General features: G+C 43.0%; 1 protein-coding gene across 6 annotated transcripts in view; it reads left to right on the top strand.

The window, feature by feature from the left end:
* Positions 1 to 21,146, top strand: part of YEATS2 (YEATS domain containing 2) — a 111,496-nt gene that overhangs the window by 36,824 nt on the left and 53,526 nt on the right. For all 6 annotated transcript variants that reach the window (XM_021005883.2, XM_021005881.2, XM_021005887.2 and 3 more), the window contains exons 7-11: positions 2,181 to 2,342; positions 7,267 to 7,378; positions 13,671 to 13,715; positions 15,257 to 15,437; positions 16,831 to 17,070. In XM_021005883.2, the coding sequence (XP_020861542.1) occupies positions 2,181 to 2,342; positions 7,267 to 7,378; positions 13,671 to 13,715; positions 15,257 to 15,437; positions 16,831 to 17,070 (740 nt within the window). The remainder of the gene's footprint in view (positions 1 to 2,180; positions 2,343 to 7,266; positions 7,379 to 13,670; positions 13,716 to 15,256; positions 15,438 to 16,830; positions 17,071 to 21,146) is intronic.

A 21,146-nucleotide genomic window follows, 5' to 3' on the forward strand; every position in this document is an offset into this window, starting at 1 on the left:
ATGGATCGATGTGGGGCACGACTCAGGTCATGGAGATGAACATTAGTCCAGCTGTGGTCCTGAGTGAGGCCGGTGGCTCTGTGCGTGGAGAGAAGAGGCTGTGGGTGGAGGTAGAAAAAAACAAGATTTGTCAGCGGATCAACTATGGCAGGGTGAGTAGTGTGAGGAACTAAGGGTAACACTGAGGTCGTGAACCTGGGGACAGGGAGGATGATGATGCCCTTGACAGTCCGAGTTACTAAAATTTTCGTATGCATTAGAAATGTTGTCATTATCTAGGAAAACAAGGGAAATAGAAAAAACCCAACAGAGGTAAAATTCTGTTACAGCAGAAAGCATGCCAGTAAAAAGCTCCATTTATCCAAAGATTTGTAGGTCTTAATTAATGACCCTCTTATTCACAGTAACGTTTGATACGAAAAGTCCGGATGATAGTAACTGATGCTTCAGTGTTTACGAATTGCTTTTCAGTCAGCCAAGAAGCAGCGAGCACCTCCCTTGTTCCAGGCCCTGCGCAAGGCACTGTGGCAATGGAGGCAGAGCAGTCCTGGCCCTCAAGATTTAAAGCTTAACACGTGCATCAGGATGCACAAACCAGATATGGGGTGGCTTGGGCTAGGTCAGGAATCACTGAAGAGAAGGCTAGTAGCTGAAGAATTGGTGTCGTCCAGGCGACGATGGAAGTTTGAGCGGACCACGCATTGGGCTAGTCCAGTAGGTCTATCTGTGTTGAACAGTGAGGACAGAAATGGAGAATTGAAAAGGTGGAAGGGCATAGGCAGGATTGCATTTTGGAAACTTGCTTAATTGTTAGCCCTTTGAAGGACACCAAGCCTCTCCATCCTTCAGTCAGCTTCCTGATTTCCTGATGGGCCCCATACTTGTCTCCCCTGATTTGCCTGCTCCTTCTTCAAGGCTATTGCTAGAAAAAAAAATCAGCTTTCCTTTTTGTTTGTTACTCTGAATTTCATCCCTTTCCTGGCTTTCTTTTTAAGTTCCTGCAACTTACTTGTTTTTTGAAAAAGATATAGCTTCCTCCCAAATAGAAGTGTTTTTAATGCATTTGTTCTATGTAATTGATTTTCCACATTTACTTACACATTTTTCCTTTCAAAGAGATCTTATTTTCAGCAAGCCACCTATATTCTAGGATAGCCCATTGCTGTATTACTGTGGTACTTAAAGTTATTTGAACTGTTACGTAGTATCCTTTGGAATTTTGATTTGTTGGTTAACCACAGTGTTCATAGCCTTTTAACTGTTTTAATCCTTACATTGACAGGGCCTTCGTTCTGCATGGGATAACCAGAGTAGATTACTGGCAGTAGAAATTGAGGCAGCTAGGTGACCCAGTGTTGGACATGGAGTCTCAGGATCGAAGGAAGGACAGCAACATTGGTTAAATGTCTGTTGTGTGCTAGGAATTGTACAAACCACTTTACACATGGGATCTCATTTGATACTCACAACAACCCTGGCGGAGAGTTGCTCTTATGATCCCCATTTTACAGTTGAGGAAACTGAGGAAGACAGACAGGGCTGGAAATGAACTCAGGTTTTCCTGACTCTCCGTTTCACCGCCTACTTGGTTTGAATCTTGCCTCATCTACTTAGAGTAAGCTGTGTGATCCTAGACAAGTCACTGAACTTCCACCTCAGTTTCTTCATCTGTAAAATGGAGATAATAATGGAACTACCTCACAAGGTTGTTGTCAGAATCAGGTAAGAGAATGTATGTAAAATGCTTTGTAACCCTCAAAGCTACCTATTGTTGTTGCTGTTTTATTTACATCCATAGTGATCGGTATCATGGAGAGGAGCAAGGCCTAGTGGAGATCTGGTCAGTGGCTGGTCGTTCTCCATTCCACGATAAAGGATAACAGTTAATTTGGTCACCCATGCACCCTGGCAGCAAAACAATGTATTGAATTTTTTTTGTTATTATTATTATTAACTAAAAATACATGTTGACACTTTTTTTTACCTTAAACATAAGCTTGTTCTGTAGACATCCAAACTTCTTTCTGGAAAGAAGAAGCTAAATGAGTTTTGTTATGTTTATTCCACTGATGCAGCTTTGGAAGATTCTTGAACTCCAGCTTTCCTGAAAACAGCAGAGAGTAAGTAGTTTTGAGCATGTCTTCTGACAAGTAACAGTTTGGTTTTGTTTTTCTTGCCAGGTACATTCCCCCTGATAAGAGAGAAGAAAATGACCAATCAACTCACAAGTGGATGGTGTATGTGCGGGGCTCCCGGAGAGAGCCCAGTATCAATCACTTTGTGAAGAAAGTGTGGTTCTTTCTCCACCCCAGCTATAAACCGAATGACCTGGTGGAAGTTCGGTGAGCAGGCTCATGATGTCACACAGTAAACGTTTATTAAGCCCTTATGATGGGCCAGCACTGGGCCCAGCACCGGGGATACAAATGAGAGACAGTCCTTGGCCTTGAGGAGCTTACAGTCTAATGGGGAAAGACAGCCCCACAGCTGCCAGAGGCTTCCTAGAGCAGGTGGGGGGGGGGGATGATGTGGAAACCCAGCAGAGCAGCTGGTGGCAAATGGAAGTTATCCTGTTATGTAATGAAGCATTAAACATTTCATAAAATTGCAGAAGCAGAGGGAACTTTAAAGTTCATCTAACCCGGCCACTTTTTACACATGAAGAAACCAAGGCAGAGAAAGGATAAGTAATTTGCCCAAATTCACACAGCTTGTTAGTGGTAGAGCTGGGGCTAGAATGGGGTGCCTATTCTCGGGGTCTTTCTACTATACTCTTATCTTGAAATGGAAGAGAAATATGGTGACCCTAATGTCTTACATTAGAAGCACTTCTCTGGGATCTGGCTCTTTGCCAGATTAATAGTTTCAGGTCCCAATTTTTGCCAAACACATTAATATAAGTAGCAGAGTTGTAACTAGGGCAGTGTGGTGTGGGCCTTGCCACAGGGTTTAGCACCATGAGGGAAATGGAAGGGGTAGGCTTTCTCCCTGGGGTAGTTCCCAGACCTAACCTGTCCTTGCCCTTGTAAGTGACTTTGTGCTGAGCCCCAGACCTGTGTGACGGTGACAGCGATGGTGCTAAGGGGAGGCCTGTATGTTGAGGTCCCCTTGTCACATCACTCAGAGAGCCTCATTGTTTTCTGCAGGCTTCTGTTAAGGAAGTCTTGAATGGTTCATTAACTGTTAGTGCCAGAACTTTCACAAAACTGGTGTTGGTGATTAAAAAGACAATTTGATTTGGGGAGAGAACTTAAAATGTTTTTTTCTTTTGGTGCTGAAGAAGTAGCTTTGGCTAAATGTCCGAGATCTTAGCAGTTAAGCTGATGCTCTCTCTTGCCTTGTCTGTGCTAAGAAAATAGTATAAACACTAATTGTGTCAGCATTTTTCTGAATTCCCAATTGTTGTAAAGTTTGTCTTTGTTTCAGAATGTTTAGTTTGCACATTCTCAGTAAAAAAAATTAACTTTTATTAGATCTCTCTCCGTAAGCATTGAAATGGAAATTTTGGAGAAGTAGCACTGTGATAAGTAAAACTTTGTAACTAAACTTCAAATAATAATACTTACAGTAAGAAGAGTCATTTTAGGGGCAAGTAGGTGTCACAGTGGATAGAGTACCTTCCCTGGATTCAGGAGGACCTGAGTTCACATCTGGCCTCAGACATATAACACTTAACTAGCTGTGTGACCCTGGGCAAGTCAGTTAACCCCCATTGCCCAACAGGGGGAAAAAAAAAGAAGAGTCATTTTAAGCTTTTTTGTAATTAGGAATAAACCACTGGAATGGAAAGTTAGGAAAAGGAGAGAAGAAAGAAAATCAAGAAAAATAGAAGACTTCTGTCCAGAAGGTCTAGAGCAGGGGTGGGAGACCTGCGGCCTTAAGGTCACATGTGGCCCTCTAGGTCCTTGGGGACGGCCTTTTGACCGAATCCAAGTTTTACAGAACAAATCTTTTTATTAAGGCCACAAGTTCCCCAGCCCTGAGATTCTGAAACACAGAGTAGCAGAGGTGCTTCTTCTGGGGCCCAGGAGCTTGTTTGTTTCTGTTTCTGTTTTTTAGATATTTGGATCTCTCAGTATGGGGGGGGGTTATTTTAACTATTTAACTATTTGACAACATTGTCTTGTCATTTGTTTTATCTGTTTGAAAACAAGGTTCCCAGAAGGGGTCCCTAGGCTTTGCAGCCCACCACCAAAGAGTTCTGGGACCCAGAGTAGGTTAAGAAGCTTTGCTCTAGGGGAAGAGCTCTATTGACCCAATAAGATGAAATCGGAAAGGTAGCAAGAGAGGAGGGAGTTGGGGTGGGCAGAAGATTGAAGCTGAGCTAGCTTCAGGAATGCGTGTCACTCATCATAGATTCCTGTGCCCCATGGACACTGTCTGGGGGTGAGTGGGGCTGCACCAATATCCAGATCTGCCTGAGGTCGATAGAAGTTGAGAATCCAGCCTTCATTCTGGAAGGGGCTAAGGGGCAGCTTTTCAAAATGTGAGCCTCCCTGATTGGGCGAAAGCAAGGGGAAGGCCTTCACACATCCTGGCTGACGGTAGCTTTGTTCTTAGCAGCTTCTGGTGGTCGTTCTTATGATGTTTGGTCATGTTTCTCACTAAGTAGTGTGGCCATGCCACAGGAAGGATCTCACATGCAAACATACACACAGACAGCTGTGCTCATTTTTCCTGTACTTTCTCTGTTTAATCCCCTTTTCTTGATGTCTCACTTGGAATCCCTCTCTTGAGCTCTGACTTTAAATGTACCCATAGTTCACAATCCAGTTATGTGATGGGAGTCTGACTAACGGGGGTCTGTTGCAGCTATAAGAAAGGCTAATGTTAATCCTGTGTCTGGATCAGAAGTACAAATTTGTTTTCACACTGCTCTGAATCATCTTGTGCCTGCTAGAAGCATGCAGAGTCTGTTGGTTTTCCTGTAAAGTCTTTTTCTCACTTGATAGAATTGCCAGGTACACTCTCTGTAGCATCTTTGACAATTTCTGATGACACCCCCAAGGCAAAACTTCAACTTGAGTCTTCCTTAGTCTTTCTACTGTGGGCGTGCTCCCTCCCAAAAGCTGGAAAGTGTTTTCAAAGTAAAAGTCTTCTGCTCAGGTGTTGCCTTCCTAGGCTCTCTGTCCGCCTGCTGCTTTATTCAGGCCCCGCCTTCGCAGTGGGACTTGTTCTGGGGCTGTGAAAATCACTCATCTGTTTTTAACAGAGTATCCCTAGGCTGACTCTCCTGGCCGTTGTTGCTCTAACACTTTGATGGGGAATTTAGCAGCGTAATTGATAGGAACCAGTATTTTATCGTCAAAGAAAGTCATCTATTAATATAAATAGCTACTTGACTGAAAAGTCTCTGAAGGAAAATGTTCATAAGCAGTGTCAGCTGATGGATCTCTAAGATTTGGGGTTACGTCTGCCGTATAAAACCCTGCCCCTGGGGCCTGACCGTTGCCTTCGTCTCTCTGTAAAGGCCTAATGCCTGCAGACAGTTGAGATGTGCAGGTAAGCCTCATGATAGTGTAACAGGCTTCCTAGGTCTGAACTCTCTTCTGTTAAGGTCAACTTTAAGTAGTGTTGACCTTACTTAGCACCACGGACAGCACCACGCTGGGCACCACGGACAGCACCACGCTGGGCCAGGAGGGAGCTTGTATCATGATTCTTTTTTAGCTCCTGGGCTCCCTCCACTCGGTTGATCCATGCTACTTCCATGCCCTGGTTCCCAATTGATCCACTCCCTAGAGGCTCTGTTCTCATCACTGGAGGACTGGGTGGGGTTTTTATCGTTGTTATTGTTTTGCTCCAAGTTTTCTTTTCTAGCTGCTGACTTTTAGCCAGCTCCTTCAGTATCTTGGCTGGTGTCTAACTGGTTTTGCCTACCTGGAGAATCCCCTCTTTTCTCTGGTCTGTGATGCAGGCCCTGGTTTTTTTTTTTTTTTATTGAAATGTACTAGGTATTTTATTTTTCAGCAGTTTTCCTTTTTAGTCTTAATAGTGTTGATGACGGTAGTTTTGCCCTAGTGGCAGGCTCTGTCTTCTTCCCTTGTACTTCACATATGCTGTCCTAGTATTTGTGAGGCTGTGTATGCTTTTGGGTTCTGTCCTTTGCTTTTGGTCATGCTTGCCAGAGCCCACTTAACTCTTCTCAACTAGAACTCAAAATTTTACGTTTCTTTGATACTAAGGATTACCTCCTCACAGTTTGGATGTATTTTCCTCTTCCTTGGTCAGGAATTTACATGTGTGCTTTAAAGGCATTCTTCCCCTTATCTTGTATTTCTCTAATATTGCAGTAAATCTGTGATGTCATCAATACGGGTACTCCTTCCAGAGATGTAGATTCCAGTTCGTTCATGCCTAACTACCCTTTGTAGCTCGTCTTTGTCATCCCATAAATCCATCAGAGGGGAAGAACCCACCCAACTGAGTTCTTTCCATGATTTTTTTTTTCTTTCAAGTATGGTCTCAGCAACAAATCATGTCTGCTATCTGAGGAACAACCTACTGTAATACGGAGAACTCAGTAGCCGTTGGGTTGTCTGCTTGGTGATGACCTCTGGCGATAGCGCTCATTAAACAAAGAAAAGTGCCCAGAGCCCTCAGTCCATCCCCATCACCTGGCCCTTTCTTCCCTAGTGGCTGTGGCAAGAGGAGCAGAGGCTGCTAAGAAGCCGTTTGTATTTTTTAGACTATCTGTGAACATGAGTTCAGCTGTTGGCACACTACCTGAGATTCTTATACGATCAACAAACAAATACTGCTGGAAAACGGAATCATGAACTGCAATTTTTAAAATACCTGCGATTTAACTTACAAGTCAGTAGAAATATTTTACGTTGCTGTCCAGTGAGAGTTCACTTGTCAGTTCACAGACATATTTTGGGGGGAGAAAGGCAATTGACTATTCTCTATGTGGGACCCTTTTTCAAGGCTTCATGTTTTTGCTGAGTATCTTCTTAACTCTTTCAGACTTTTTCCTCTCTCTCCTTATCCCTTCCCTCTTCAGATTAGCCAAGTGTCTTTTATTTATTTGATTTCTAGTCTGGAGCAGGTACAAGTAGATGGGGTTGGGCAGAATGGAGTGTTGAACTTAGACACCAAATGCAAATTTCATTTAACTACATATTTGTCTCCTATTAACTTTAGCAAAACGCAGCAATAATGAATTGACTTAAGAGAATTCTCATTGGGAAATGTTTGTCAGTCTACTTTATGAGGAAGGAGGGAAAGAGTCTGGGTGAAATCTCCATGTCTGCTTTTCTCTAGAGAGCCTCCTTTCCACCTGACCAGGAGAGGTTGGGGTGAATTTCCAGTCAGAGTTCAAGTTCACTTTAAGGACAACCAGAACAAGCGGATAGATATCATCCATAACCTGAAGGTATTGTATTGGAATGACGCTACCCCAATATGGCTGGTGGGCACCATTTGTATGCCCAAATTTGCTTTATGGCTGGAGGAATGGTCATGGTGGGAGGAGGTTGGTGGAAGATTCTAGAGGGCAGTAGGGTCCCTGCGTCTGAACTCTGGAGGCAGAGAGGAAGATCACTCGGGTTATAGCTGTCACAGTGGAGCCAGGGTAAGTGGCTCCAAAGAACTGGTGTGAATTCTCAAAGAACAGAATTCTTGGAAATAGCCTGGATCCAGGAGAAAGGCCTGCTAGTTATGTGACTTTGGGCAAGGCTTTTAAACCATGCTTATGCTTATGTTTGTCTAAAGTGAAAAGTCCAACCTAGTCCATGTGACATGAGGACTCTGAAAAGGGCATTTTCCTAAATGCAAAGGGCAGCATGATTTGAACCTTATAAATGAAGTCTTTCCCCACGTGCCCTTTATGGGTTGATGTCATGCACATTTTCCACTGAGTTAAATTTTCATAAATTAAGAATTAACTTGCTCTTCTGTCCTTGGTTGTGACCAGGTTGGGTATTTTCTTTAGAGCATGTATATCTGTAACTCCTTCCTTTTGTACAGCATTCACAACTGTCAGCCTTAGAGAATGGTGTCAAAGCCCCCTTGAGGCATGTCTTTACTAAGTTAGAAATAGGCATTGGTATCTTGGTATTTTAAATTACTTTCTCAGGATGCTGTTTTTTAAAATCTAAATAGTGAAGCACATGGTCACTTGATGCTATAAAAAATCAGTAAGTGTCACATGCAGATGTTTCAGTGGAACTGTCTCATCTTTACCTGCACATTTGGTATGACTTTGTCCACCCACAATGCTCAAGGCATTCCTTGCTTTCTCCTGACCTCACAAGTACTTTGGCTGTCCATACCTGTCATCCTTCACTCTCACCACATAACCCTCCCTTTTTTTCTTCTTGTCATATACTAACTTAATGACTTCTTTTACTCCTGCTCATCTTTGGAATTCCCTATTGGTTTTATGTTTCAATCTAATTTTACCCACCATGATCTGCTCTGTCTCTCTTTGAGATTTTTATAATTAAATCATTTGCAGTTCTTTAGAGGCTCTTCTATCCCTAGTCTTGCTGCCATACAGCAGTAAAATCGGTAGAATGTTGGTATTAAAAAGATTGACTTTTGCTTTCCTGGGAAGCTGGGGTTGTTAAAAGGGCTTTTCGTTTTGCTGAAGGAAATGTAGTCCGTTATCCTCCTTTCTACTCTGGGCCTTTCTCACTGGATCTGTAATACTGTCCATACCAGTGCATGTTGTAATATGGGCAATAAACATTTTCCGTCCTCTTTCCAGGGTGGATGGTCATTGCAGATCTCCACCAGGAGGTTTTGGAGTATAACCAGTTGTAATTAATTGTCGCAGCAAAGAGGCTGCAAGAGCCTAGAAAGCACCTTAGTCAGCAAACACTTAACTTAGCTGCCACCAAAGGCCAAAGATGGCCAGCAGAGGCAGCACCAGTTAGAACTTAAACTTGTTTGTATGGACAGTTCTGAGTGATGGTCATGTATGAGACAGAGTAGCAGCGGAGCTTGGCAAGTCACCCTGACAGCATTTAAGGATAGTAATGGAATGAGAATAACAAACAGAAGAGAAAAGAAAAATACTTGTAACACTGTTAGAACAAGCTCTTTTCTCTCTGTCAGGACTTTGAGGAGGGCCTCATTCACTGAAACAATTGAGACACTTCCTGTTATCCCCGCCTCATCTCATCTCATTCAGATGCCTTCTGCAACGACCTTCTCTGTCACCCTTATCTCACGAGAAGAGGTGGCCATTCCCCTGGCCAAAGCAAACCTCTGTACATGCATAGGTGATCCCATTCCATCTCGTCCTCTTCCTTCTCCATCCTCTCACTTATCTTCAGTTTCTCCCCGTCTACTGGCTCCTTCTCCACTCTCTACAAACATGGCTGTGTCTCTCCTGGCCTCAAAAAACCCTCATGATTCTTCCATCCCTGAGCCATAATCCTGTACCTCTCCTTTTTGTGGCTAACCCCCTTGAGAAGTTTGTCTACAGTGTTTCTGTTTCCTTTCCTCTTGCCGCCTTCTTAACTTCTGTAGTCCAGCATCGGATGAATCTGCTCTCTAACTGCTCTTTAAAGCTCTGAAAGTTCTCCTGATTCTCGGTCTGGTGGTCTTTCTCAGTGCTTACTCTTGATCTTGCTGCAGCCTTTGACGCTGTTGATCCCCCTCCTTTTCTTGGAGCCTCTCGTTCCCTTCCTTTCTCCCTGGCTTCTCCTCCTCAGTCTCATTTGCTGGATCTTCATCCAGGTAGCCTCTGCTGCTGATGGGTTTCCTCAGGGCTCTGCTGTGAGCCCTCTTCATTTCCTCCTCGTACTGTTTTGTTTGGTGATTGCCTCAGCTCTGTTGCATTCAGTTATCATTTCTCTTCAGATTCTGAGTTCTGTTTATCCAGCCATCATCTCTCTCCTGACCTCCAGTCTTGCATCTTTGGTCATCTGTTGGACATTTCAAACTGGATGTCATAGACATCTTATACTTTCTGTCCAGATTTGAACTCATTCTCTTTCATTCTAGATCTTCCCCTCTTATGAACTTCCTTATTACTGCTGCCAGGTGCAAGTCATCTCCCTTGATTGACTAGTCCCTTCAGGGGAGGGACTGTTCATTTTTATCTTCCTATCCCTAGCACTTGGTATAGTGCCTGGTATGTAATAGGGGCTTAATAAAAGCTTGTCAGTTGGTTAATTGATTCTCTGAAAGTCAGGAACTATGCCTTGTATGTTCCCTCACGGTTCCCAGCACCGTGCTTTACGATGGCAGCGTTCAGTAAATACTTCCTCTGTGGTGATGTGCGTGATTATAAGGGAATTTGGATGTTTGGAGTCCTTGAATCATTCTGCATCGTTGTAAGCTGGGCAGTTTAATAGAAAAGATCAGGAGGAAAGACAGGACAGATGTGGCCTCTCAGGTACTCCTTTTAAGAAGGGCCAGGGACTATCCTGATTCCTTTCTAGTAGACTTGTCTCAAAGAAGCAGTGCCCTTGGATGAACAAGTAACTGTGTCTGTTACGTAGATAAGAAAAAGTAATAAATGATCCCTTTGCTAATTGCCTAAAGAATGATTTGTTAATCTCATTGATGTTGGACTGCAGCAAGCACTTTCACAGGTGGTTTATTAGTTTTCCTCAATTTATACTTTCCTACCCTCACACTTCAGTATTTAGTGGAGGTGACCCTGGGTTTTCAAAGGCTGTGTTCAGGGGAGGCCTGGGAAATTTGATTAAGTCTTCCCAAAGATGCAGGGATGATCCTTATGTCCATTCTCGGAACAAGGATATATGGGAGAGGGGATGAGAGGGGAGTTTGAAGGAAAGTTCACAGGCTGAGCCAAGAAGGCAGAGAAAAGGCAAGGACGCCCCTGAGCTCTCCCATATTCCCCTACAGATGACTTTAAAATAATGCCTCAAAACAAATGCTAGAGCAGCAGAACCCACAAAACAGTGGGGTAAGACAATTTTTCCAGCCCAAGACAACATAAAAGGTCAGAAGAAAAGGAATGTCTCATTGAGGTATGATTAGAGCACAATCTAGTACAAACTATGCCCTGGCAAACCAGCAGCAGGCCTGGGGGGGCAACTGAATTGGCAGCAGCAGCTTGTGGAGTTCTAGGCCAGCTCTGGGGTGCAGGGGGAGGTGTCAGACAGCCTGTCAGAAGGAAACTACAGGGATTCCTTTACTGGCACTGGTTGCAGACGTCTGGTGCATTGCCTATATGCAGACCTAGGTTGTAGTTGCAGGCATAGGAGGAGTAATTAGCACACCAGACCTTGTGGTGCAGGGGGATTAGGGCCCCAGTTTTAGGGCAGAAGTCACTCACAGGCCAGGAGAGTAGTAAACACACTTTTCCTTAGATCATAGCACTTTGGAAAAACTGAAAACTTACAGACACTCTGTCTCACCCCACCCCACCCCACCCCTAACTAGCTCTGAAAACAGCTGTACAAAAAACCTGAAGCTTGGGGATAGTGCCCTTCTACCCCAGAAGCAGAACCGAACTTTACCATAAAATTAAAATTCCATAAATAGGCTGGAAAAATAGAAAACAACCTGACCATAGAAAGTTACTCTAGTGGTAAGGAAGATCAGAACACAAACTCAGAAGACAACAGTCAAGAGTGCTACATCCAAAGCCTCAAAGAACAATAGGAATTGGTCTCAGGCCCAAAAAGAATTCCTGGAAGAACTCAAAAAGGGGTATAAAAATCAGATAAGAGAGATAGAGGGAAAAATGGGAAAGGAAATGACAGTGATACAAGAAAATCATGAAAAAAGAGTCAATAGCCTAGGAAAGGAGGCATTAAAAAAAAGAACCTGAAGAAAATAATACCTTAAAAAACAGATTATCAATAAGATAAAAAAGGCACAAACATCCACTGAAGAGAACTTCTTAAAAAGTAGAATTGGCCCAATGGAAAAGGAGGTATAAAAGCTCATGGAAAAAAATAATTCCTTAAAAATTAGAATTGGGCAAATGGAAGCTAATGACTCCATGAGACATCAAGAAACAATAAAACACAATCAAAAGAATTTTTAAAAATAGAAGAAAATGTGAAATATCTCATTGGAAAAACAACTGACCTGGAAAATAGATTGAAGAGAGATAATTTTTAAGAATAATTGGACTAAAAAAAAAAAGAATAATTGGACTACCTGAAAGCCATGATCAAAACAAGAGCCTAGACATCATCTTTCAAGAAATTATCAAGGGAAACTGGTCTGATATTCTAGAACCAGAAGGTAAAATAGAAACGAAAAGAATCTACCGGTCACCTTCTGGAAAAGATCCCAAAATGAAAACTCCCAGAAATAGTATAGTCCAATTCCAGAGCTCCCAAGTCAAGAAGAAAGTGTTGAAGCAGCCAGAAAGAAACAATTTGAATATCATGGAGCCACAGTCAGAATAACACAGTTTAGCAGTTTCTACATTGAAGGATCAGAGAGCTTGGAATATGATATCCTGAAGGGCAAAGAAGCTAGGATCACAACCAAAAATCACCTACCCAGCAAAACTGAGTATAATCCTTCCGGGGGGGAAAATGGTCATTCAATGAAATAGAGGACTTTCAAGCATTCCTAATGGAAAGAACAGAGTTGAATAGAAAATTTGACCTTCAAATACAAGATTCAAGAAAAGCATAAAAAGGTAAACGGGAAAAAAATCACAAGCGCTTCAATAAGGTCAAACTGTTTACATTCTTAAATAGAAAGATGGTACTTGTAACTCCTAGGAATTGTATCATTTGTTAGGGCAGTTAGAAGGAGTGTACATAAATAGAGGGCATGGATGTGAGTTGAATATGATGGGATAATATCTTAAAAAATAAAATTAAAAGGTGAGAAAGGAATAAAGTGGGAGTCGAGGTAAGGGGGAGGTAAATTATCTCACATTGTTGTTTGTCCTCCAAGAGGACCAGTGACATCAAGAAGGTGATGTCATGACTTGCAAGTGAATTAGTTTAAGTGCAGCAGGGCTGTGCTCCTCAGGAGCCATGTGGGTGAAGTGGCAAGATATAGCTCAGGAGCACTGGAGGTGGCCCCCAGTGGGATCTCTTGGCCTTTTTAAGCTAAGGTCTTTCCCAGGTCTCACTTTGTCTGAGGCAACATCCGTTTGGTGAGTGAGGCTAGGTAAGAAATGAGGCAAAGAATGGCCTCTTTTACCTTGTCAAAAAAAAAAAAAAACGATCTGGGAGGGGAAGACCCTCAGGGTTTCTGGCCAGAACAGAAACAATTGCTGTTTACACTCACTCTGAGCTGTGGGAGGGAAAGGGGATAAGAGAAGGTGGGAAGGTGGTGATAGTAGAAGGGAGGGCAGATTGGGGAAGGCGGTAATCAGAAGCAAAAGACTTTTGAGAGGATGAGAGAGAGAGAGTAGCATAAGTGAGGAAAAATAGAATGGAGGGAAATACACCGTAATTGTAACTCAAAAAAATTTTACTACAGGGTTCTCTGATAAAGGCCTCATTTCTTAAATATGAGAACTCAGTCAAATTTATAAGAAAGATAGGTCTCAGATCCTTGAAGAATTAAGAAGATAGTAACAGAATGTTCCCAGCGTTTGCCATATTTCCCAGTCCTCTGAACAGAAAAGGAGCCTGCTGGCAGACTTTTAAACAGCCCTAGACTGTTGTGTGTGGAGGCCTGCTCTCAAGGGTACTGGATGTTTTCTGAAGTTTATGGGTCCCTGGGCACTTGACATAAATGACTTGTGCTTCTTTCTCTCCCCACAGCTGGACAGAACTTACACTGGCCTGCAGACTCTAGGTGCTGAGACGGTATGCTCTTTCCTAAAATGTTCTGTATAGCGACGAGTGAGTGGATTGGAAGTCATGTTCTTGTTGCTTCTTTGGCATTTGTGATATGATACAGTGCTCTAAAAAGCTCTGCATGTTAAAGCACTTGCTGTAATAGCCGGAGAAGGAAAGCTGAATCCATTTTTATTTAGGAAAATATTACTGGACTGATGAGCAGGGTAGTATCCTAGTATTGAAATAGGAAAAAAAATTAATAGATGGTGCTGGTTTTTGAATCCTAGCCCTGCAGTTTATCCCACACTAGGGCATGCTGCCTCCCTGAGCTTCAGTGTGCTTAGTGGATAAAGTCAGAATCTTAGCCTGGAAAGTCTCTTCTCTCCCTTAATACCAGTGGCCCCTAAACGTCAGGTAAGATACTGTTGACCCATTTGTGGTAGGGGATGATCTGAGTTATTTTTTCCAGTAGTGGGGACTGGTTTCTTGAATTCATTCTTTGTGTGTGTGTTGTGTGTGTGTGTTGTGTGTGTGTGTGTATGTGTGTATATATAAAAGAGGCAGCGTAGTTTCCTTTATAACCTGTCACGAGCTCATGACGTGGATAATTGAGGTTAAGTGGAGGGATCCAGTCTGACTGTTCTGGAATTTTTCTTTGTAAGGATAACTGGGACCGTGCAAACATCTGGTTGTTGTCATGTTAGTAATGTGTTCTGCTGAGCTAATAACTCTCTGACAGTATTCCCTTCTCAGAGCCCAGTAGCTGTAATATAGAAATTGGCATTGAAATATTTGGAGTCTAGAAAGCTAAAGTCCTATTCATGGACCTAGAACTGATCACTGAACAACAGGAACTTTGACATCTCTGTAACTCAGTTTTATTATCTCAGGTGATGTGAATACTAAAATGTTATAAAAATCTGTGACAGTGTTCATAAAAATATTTGAGTGGGATAAAATAGTAAAAAGTGCTGTTATGTGAAATTATTACTTCTGCTTGAAGTTAGTGAATGAAGAGCATCGGTTCTATTTGAGTAGTCTAATACTTCTGTAATGTTTTTTGGAGAACCTAGTATAGCGTTGGTATTTGTGTAACTTCATTTTAAGTTTATGGAAAATCTTTCATTACAAGCCTTAAAGCACTGTGCAGATATTTGTTGTTAATTCTTTATGGATTCTTTTGTACCACTCTGTTAAGAAAGTGCCCATGCCAATGAGATACGGTCCAGGTTTCACTGAGATCATAAATTCTTAACTGCTGGGCGACATAGGTATGGTTGTTTCTGATGGCGACACCCTGAATCAGATGGCATGGAAGCTTCCTTTCCAGTCTCAGGAGTCACTCTGGGATGGGAAGCTGTGTTTCAAGGGTAGGCCTCCCCTTTTGCATGTGAGACATGCAGATGGGTAGCTGGTGCCCTCTAAAAAGAGGCCTAATTGCCACCCCTTCCGATTGTGGGCCTGGCGTCTGTCACTTTGCAGATCTGGGGCACCACATTATCAGGCAGGCCCTGGTGCCTTTCAGGATGTTGGTGAGTAATTCGAGCACATGTTTTCATGTCTTCCAGGTAGTGGATGTTGAGCTCCATCGGCATTCCCTTGGAGAAGACCACCTTTATCCTCAGTCCTCAGAGTGCGATGTCTCCGATGCCCCTTCGTCTTTGCCTTTGCCCATGCCAGCCCCGGTGAAAGCTGCTTCTCCCAGAAAGCCTCCACAAGAGCCTATTCCTGATGCTGCTGTGGAGAAAGGTAACATCATGTGTGTTCTTCTGGGTGCTGTTACCTCCTTGCTGACTGCTCCTTCTGGAGCATTTCCCCTGCTTTAGACACTCACGGATTCATCTGCCAAGCATGAATCTAGGTCGTGCCGTTTCTCTGCTTGCATCCCCCTGATAAACACCAAACTCCTTGTCCTCCATCCCCTGGTCCGTGTCCTTCCATGTATAACCCACTGTAGCCAAACTGAACTATTTGTGAACTTTCCCATCTCTGCCCAGAGAAATCACTAATCCTTGAAATATTAATAAAAGTATAGGTTTCTAGCATTTGTGCACTGACTGTCATCCCTCCTAGATTGTGATCACTGTGAGGGCAAAAATTAGGTCTTCTTCACCAGAACTCCTTCCAGTGTCTAGCATACTTCACGTGGAATTTGTATTTAGTAGGTAGTTTTTCAGTGGACAGATGAATGTGTCTTCATCAGTATTATATCTAGGACACTCATACCCTTGAGTGGTTGATGGGTAGTATTTCAAACAGGTGTCAGGAAGGCCTTTTTCTTATACATTTGCAGTGCCAGAGGGCTGGTCTGCACGCAATGAAGTGACATCAAACTTAGCCTCATCATACAGAATGCCTAGAGTAGAGGGCAGGACAGGTCACTTACACACACACACACACACACACACACACACACACACACACACACACACACACACACACACACACACCCCCAAGAAGGTCAGTCAAGTGGCTCACGAGGGATACAAAAGTGAGGCAATCCCAAGGAGCTCCTCATGAGCAGGAACTGATTTCATTCTTTGTGTATCTCTAGTATCTGGCACAGTGCCTTTCATGGAGTGGTCACTTTATAGATGTTGGCTGAAGTCTTTGAAGTGTGCATGAATATTTTCTCTTTACGTTAAGTTCCCTACCGAATTGGAGCAGTTTTTCAGCATAAATCAAAACAGAAGAGAGTGACCTTTGTGCTGTGCATGTGGGTTGCAGTTAATTTGTTTTCTTGTGTGTTGACTGGAGTATGCAGTTTGCTGTAGTTAACTCTTCACTCCCTCAGAATGATAACGTTTTAAACTAAAAAAAACAAGTAAAAATACCTGATACCGTAACCACATCTGGCAGTGTAGACAGCATTTTGTCTTAGTAGGCCCTCAGTTCTCTGCCATAACAGGGGTATGTTTTGTTTTCTGTTCTCCAGAACATTCACTGGTTTTTCCATGAAAAATAATACCTTTTAGTAGCAAGTGGAAAAAAATGGCTTATGTCATTTGCTGCTAGCAGATATCTGAAAGGGAACACAAGCTGACAGAAAACTTGGAGTGTTTTATTTGTGACTCATCTTTTTCTTCTTGGTTAGGTAGTGAGGTACTGTATCATCATTTCTTGTTTTACCTGTTTCATTCAGGTTTCCAAGCAAAAACTGAAGCTGACAGACCCACAGCATTTTACTCTTTGCCATCTTCAGTGGAACGTACACCCACAAAATCGGTGTCATCCCAGAGGGTAACCTTTGGCTCTCATGGTAATTCAGCATTCCAGCCAATAGCAGCCAGTTGCAAAATTGTGCCACAAGGTCAAGTTCCAAATCCTGAGTCTCCTGGAAAATCTTTTCAGCCGATCACTATGAGCTGCAAAATTGTCTCAGGTAGGCCAGAGTTCATGTTGTTGATGATGGCGCTGGCGATGGCGGTGGTGGTGGTGGTGACAGCAGCTTGCATTCATATTGTATTTTGGGTTGACACTGGTCTCCTCATGGCAGCCCTCTGAGATCAGTATTAGTAACTGTTATTAACCCAGTTTCACAGAATGAGAAACGTGAAGGTCGGCGTTGTGAGGCGGAAGTAGGTCTGGAACACAGGTCGTCTCATTCAGGTCCAGTCATCTTTTGGTTAGGCTGCTCTGCTTCTCTAGGCTCTGGGCAGGTTGTGGGAGGAGCCATCTGAAAAATCGTTTTCTTGTAGTTATCAAGTCACTGAGAGGGAAGAGTGGTTTTAGCTTGATGTTGTACTGACTTCTGTTTACGTGTGAGGGCTAGCTGATTTAGTCATCTCTGTTGTGGAGGGGCTTATTTTCCCAAAGATTGTTTCTCCCACCTCAGTTCAAATGTAAGCAGAGAGAGAAGAGGTGAAATTCACAATCGTGATCTTGTTACTTTGTAATAGTACAGAAACGTTGCTTATTTGGATAGATGGTTGAAATGATGGCAAAAATCCTATCTGGAGGCAAGTCAGCAAGCATTTATTAAGCCCCTACTGTGTGCCAGGCACTGTGCTACATACTGGTGAGACAGAAACGGCAAACACAGTTACTGCCCTCAGGGAGTTCACAGTCTAGTGGGGAGAGACAGTGTGCCAACATCTATCTGCCGGGAAGTTATATAGAGAATAAAGCAGAGAGAATCTCAGAGGGAAGACGCTAATATCGAGGAAGACTGGGAAAGGCTTCTTGTGGAAGGTGGGATCTTAGCTGAGACTTTGAGGCCATCAGGAGGTCCAAGTGAGGGAGGAGAGAATTCTGAGCCTTGGGGACAGTCAGTGAGGGCAGGAAGGTATAAGACTGGAAGGGTAGGAGGGAGCCGGGTTGTGAAGGACTTTAAATGGCCAACGGAGGGCTTTGTGTTTGATCCGGGAGGCAGTGATTTCTCCAGAGTAACTCTTTTCATTCACAGAGTTCTGCCTGATGGTTTCTCCTGGTGTGGTAATGACTGAGTTCTCAAAAGCCGTGCCAGCAGAGTGCCAACTTCACCAACTTACACTAGTCTGGGCAGACTTCAAGGGTAGTCCCACAACAGACCAGTCTCGCTAAACACAAAGATGTTCTTGCCCTTTGGCCTAGGCACTTTGGGTCGTGACTTCCTGGGCCGCGACAAGCCGCAAAACAGAGAGTATAAAATGGCTCTTGGTCCTCTGCATCCTCCTCCTGTTTCTGTCATGACAGTGGCAAGGTGGTTGAAAGGGGGTAGAGGCGAAGAATCACAGTTTTTAGACCGAGTGAACTTTAAAATAGTTGCTGGCATTCTAAATGTGAGATACTTGTGACTTTGGCAGTCTGGTGAAGCCTATAGGCCCCTTATCATAATCATATTTTCTTTTTTTCTTTCTTTCTTTCTTTCCTCTCTCTCTCTCTCTCTCTCTCTCTCTCTCTCTCTCTCTCTCTCTCTGTCTCTCTCTCTCTCTCTCTCTCTCTCTCTCTCTCTTTCTCTCTTTCTCTCTCTCTCTTTCTTTCGTTCATTCATTTCAAAAAGCTTTTATTTGTGTCTCCCCTAAAGGCAAAATATCAGAAACCCATCCACTGCAGAGACGACATTTTATAGTAAAGAAATAGTATCTTAATCCCTTCCTTTCCTTCAACTATACGTGCATTCATCATACATAATCGTATTTTCTTAAACACATAAAATAAAACACAAAAGGAACATAGTATTGAAATACAGTTATCAGAGTAATTTTTAAAAACAAGGTCACGGACCCTTGGTTAAGAACCTCTTTTGTAAGTGAAACCAGAAGAGAGAAGGAAGTTTTGTCTAAGTAGAAGAATGCCTCATAGGTTAGCCTTGGTAAATAATGCCATTGGATGAGTAGGTTTTAACACATGCCCTAAGGCCACAAGAAACATCATTTCATGGGCCATTTGGTCAACTCATATTTCAGTACTTGCAGAAAGACAACCTTGAGAATAATCTAGCTTAGAATGAAGAAGTACAGGATTTCTGGGAAGAACTGGGTCCTCCAAATGAAATTAGCATGTACTTTGTTAATGACTTCAGTGCAAGGGTAGGAACAGGTGAGGACAGCAGAAACCATATTGGAAAATAGGGTTTGAGGAACCAGAGACCACAGAAGCCATGTGCCTAGATATCTTCAGTGCTTTCTTAAGAAAAGAATCAGTAGGGGAATAGGATCATGAACGTGAAGCTCCCTGTATTTTAACAGATAGGAAACAATGCATTACTGATGTATGAGTCATTACTGAATCAGTTTTCAGTGACCACAGACTTGTTAGAGTGAAGACCAAAATTAGTGCAAAGAGAGGAGAAAGAATAAAAAGGAGAAAAGCTATATGGGATGTAGTTGAAACAACTCGGGCCTTATTCAAGCAAGTTATTGTTAGAAATTAGGATATAGTCAGAAGGACATAGATACAGATGAATAATTTCATGTGGAAATGTAAACATTGTAAAATAGTGTGAAAATGAAAGAGCTTAAAAAAGTGTTTTAGTGATCTACTACCTAACCCACCTGACAGCTGGTAGATATGACAGTCAGTGGTAACACTAGATTGAAAATAGGTGAATATACAGATTTTAAAATTTGTGAAATCTCCCTGAGAAACACAGTTGAGGATTATGAGTCCTATAACCTCAAAAAAGCGAAGCGATGGAGAATAAAACCAGTTTAAAGAAAGGTTGTTGAGAGAACCAGCTAAGCACAGTCAGCCCAGAGGCATTTAGGGCCAAATGGGGAAGATCAGCAAAAAATTTTACTGGACTTTAAAAAACAAAAAGCATCAAGAACATTAAATCCAAACTATTTGGACCATTAACATCTCAGTCTTAGATGTGCTTGTAGAGGAAATAGAAATGGTACCATAGAAAATAAAGAAGGGAAAAGCAGTTGGCTTGAGCCAAGTGTGCATAGAGGAGACCCAGGCTACAGGGAGCGTAACTCAGAGCGATATAGCATTGGGACAGCTTTCTGATTGGAAGTACCAGATGAGGCATGAAACAGAGATAGATGTTCCGTGCTGTCAGGGCTGAGGTCCCAGGAGTAGGCCCGTGGCAGATGATGTCATGCTCACCGCATCAAACCTGAGAGAGCCTCCTCGGGGGGACCCAGGACCACTCAGCAATATTTGAGTGTCCCACAGAGGGCCGAGTCGGTGCTCGGTCTCAGGGGAAGCAGGGTATGGTATCTGATGAATAAGGAAAGTCAACAAAGAACCAGATTAAAGTGTGCCAGGGAAGTAAAGTATGATGAGGAGAGAAGACGGCATACACAGCATGAGTGAGAAATAGTAGGTGGAGAGCCCCGGTGCTTGATGGTGTCCTCGATATCAGGAGAAAGTGAGGGACCCTCCCACCCCCACTGGAGAAATACCTGAGGGCAGATTGATGGGGAGACATGGCAAGAGTTACCTGGGAAGGACAGGCCTGGAGGAGCTGCGTTATGAGAAGTCAGTCGAGTCAGTGGGCCTGCTGTTACGCCAGACAGTGATCTCAGTGCTGCAGTCTGGCGGAAGGAGCATCCGAGTTGGTGAGTTCACACATTTTGTGCTGAGCTTAACTCTTTTTCCCTTTCCGGTGAATAATTGAAAGCTTTAAACAGTGAAAAGTTGTTAAAGGTCTCTTAATTTCATTCAAAAATGGCCCAGTCTGTGGGACTTAACTTAGGATTTCATTGCAATTGGTAACACAGGCTGAAGAAACGCCTCCTGGAGGTGCAAGCTCATCACCTTCTCTTCGGCTGAGTGTGGCTTTGGGCTTTGAGAGGGTCACGCGGTGCCAGGGTATGGCTGAGATTGGACTGGAATCTGGATCTCTGTGACTTTGAGGCCGGCTTTGCCCACAATTCTGTGCTGCCATTTTGCTCTTAATGTCGTAGACCATGGGAAGGACCTCAAGGGTCATCTAATCTGTCCTTATTTACAGATAAGGAGACTGAGGCCCAGGGAGAGGAAGCTTATTTATATTATTTTTATTTATTTTTATGTTATTTGTATCAT

Source organism: Phascolarctos cinereus, unplaced genomic scaffold (assembly GCF_003287225.1).
Source record: "Phascolarctos cinereus isolate Bilbo 61053 unplaced genomic scaffold, phaCin_HiC Scaffold_5;HRSCAF=322, whole genome shotgun sequence".
Classification (NCBI taxonomy): Eukaryota; Metazoa; Chordata; class Mammalia; order Diprotodontia; family Phascolarctidae; genus Phascolarctos; species Phascolarctos cinereus.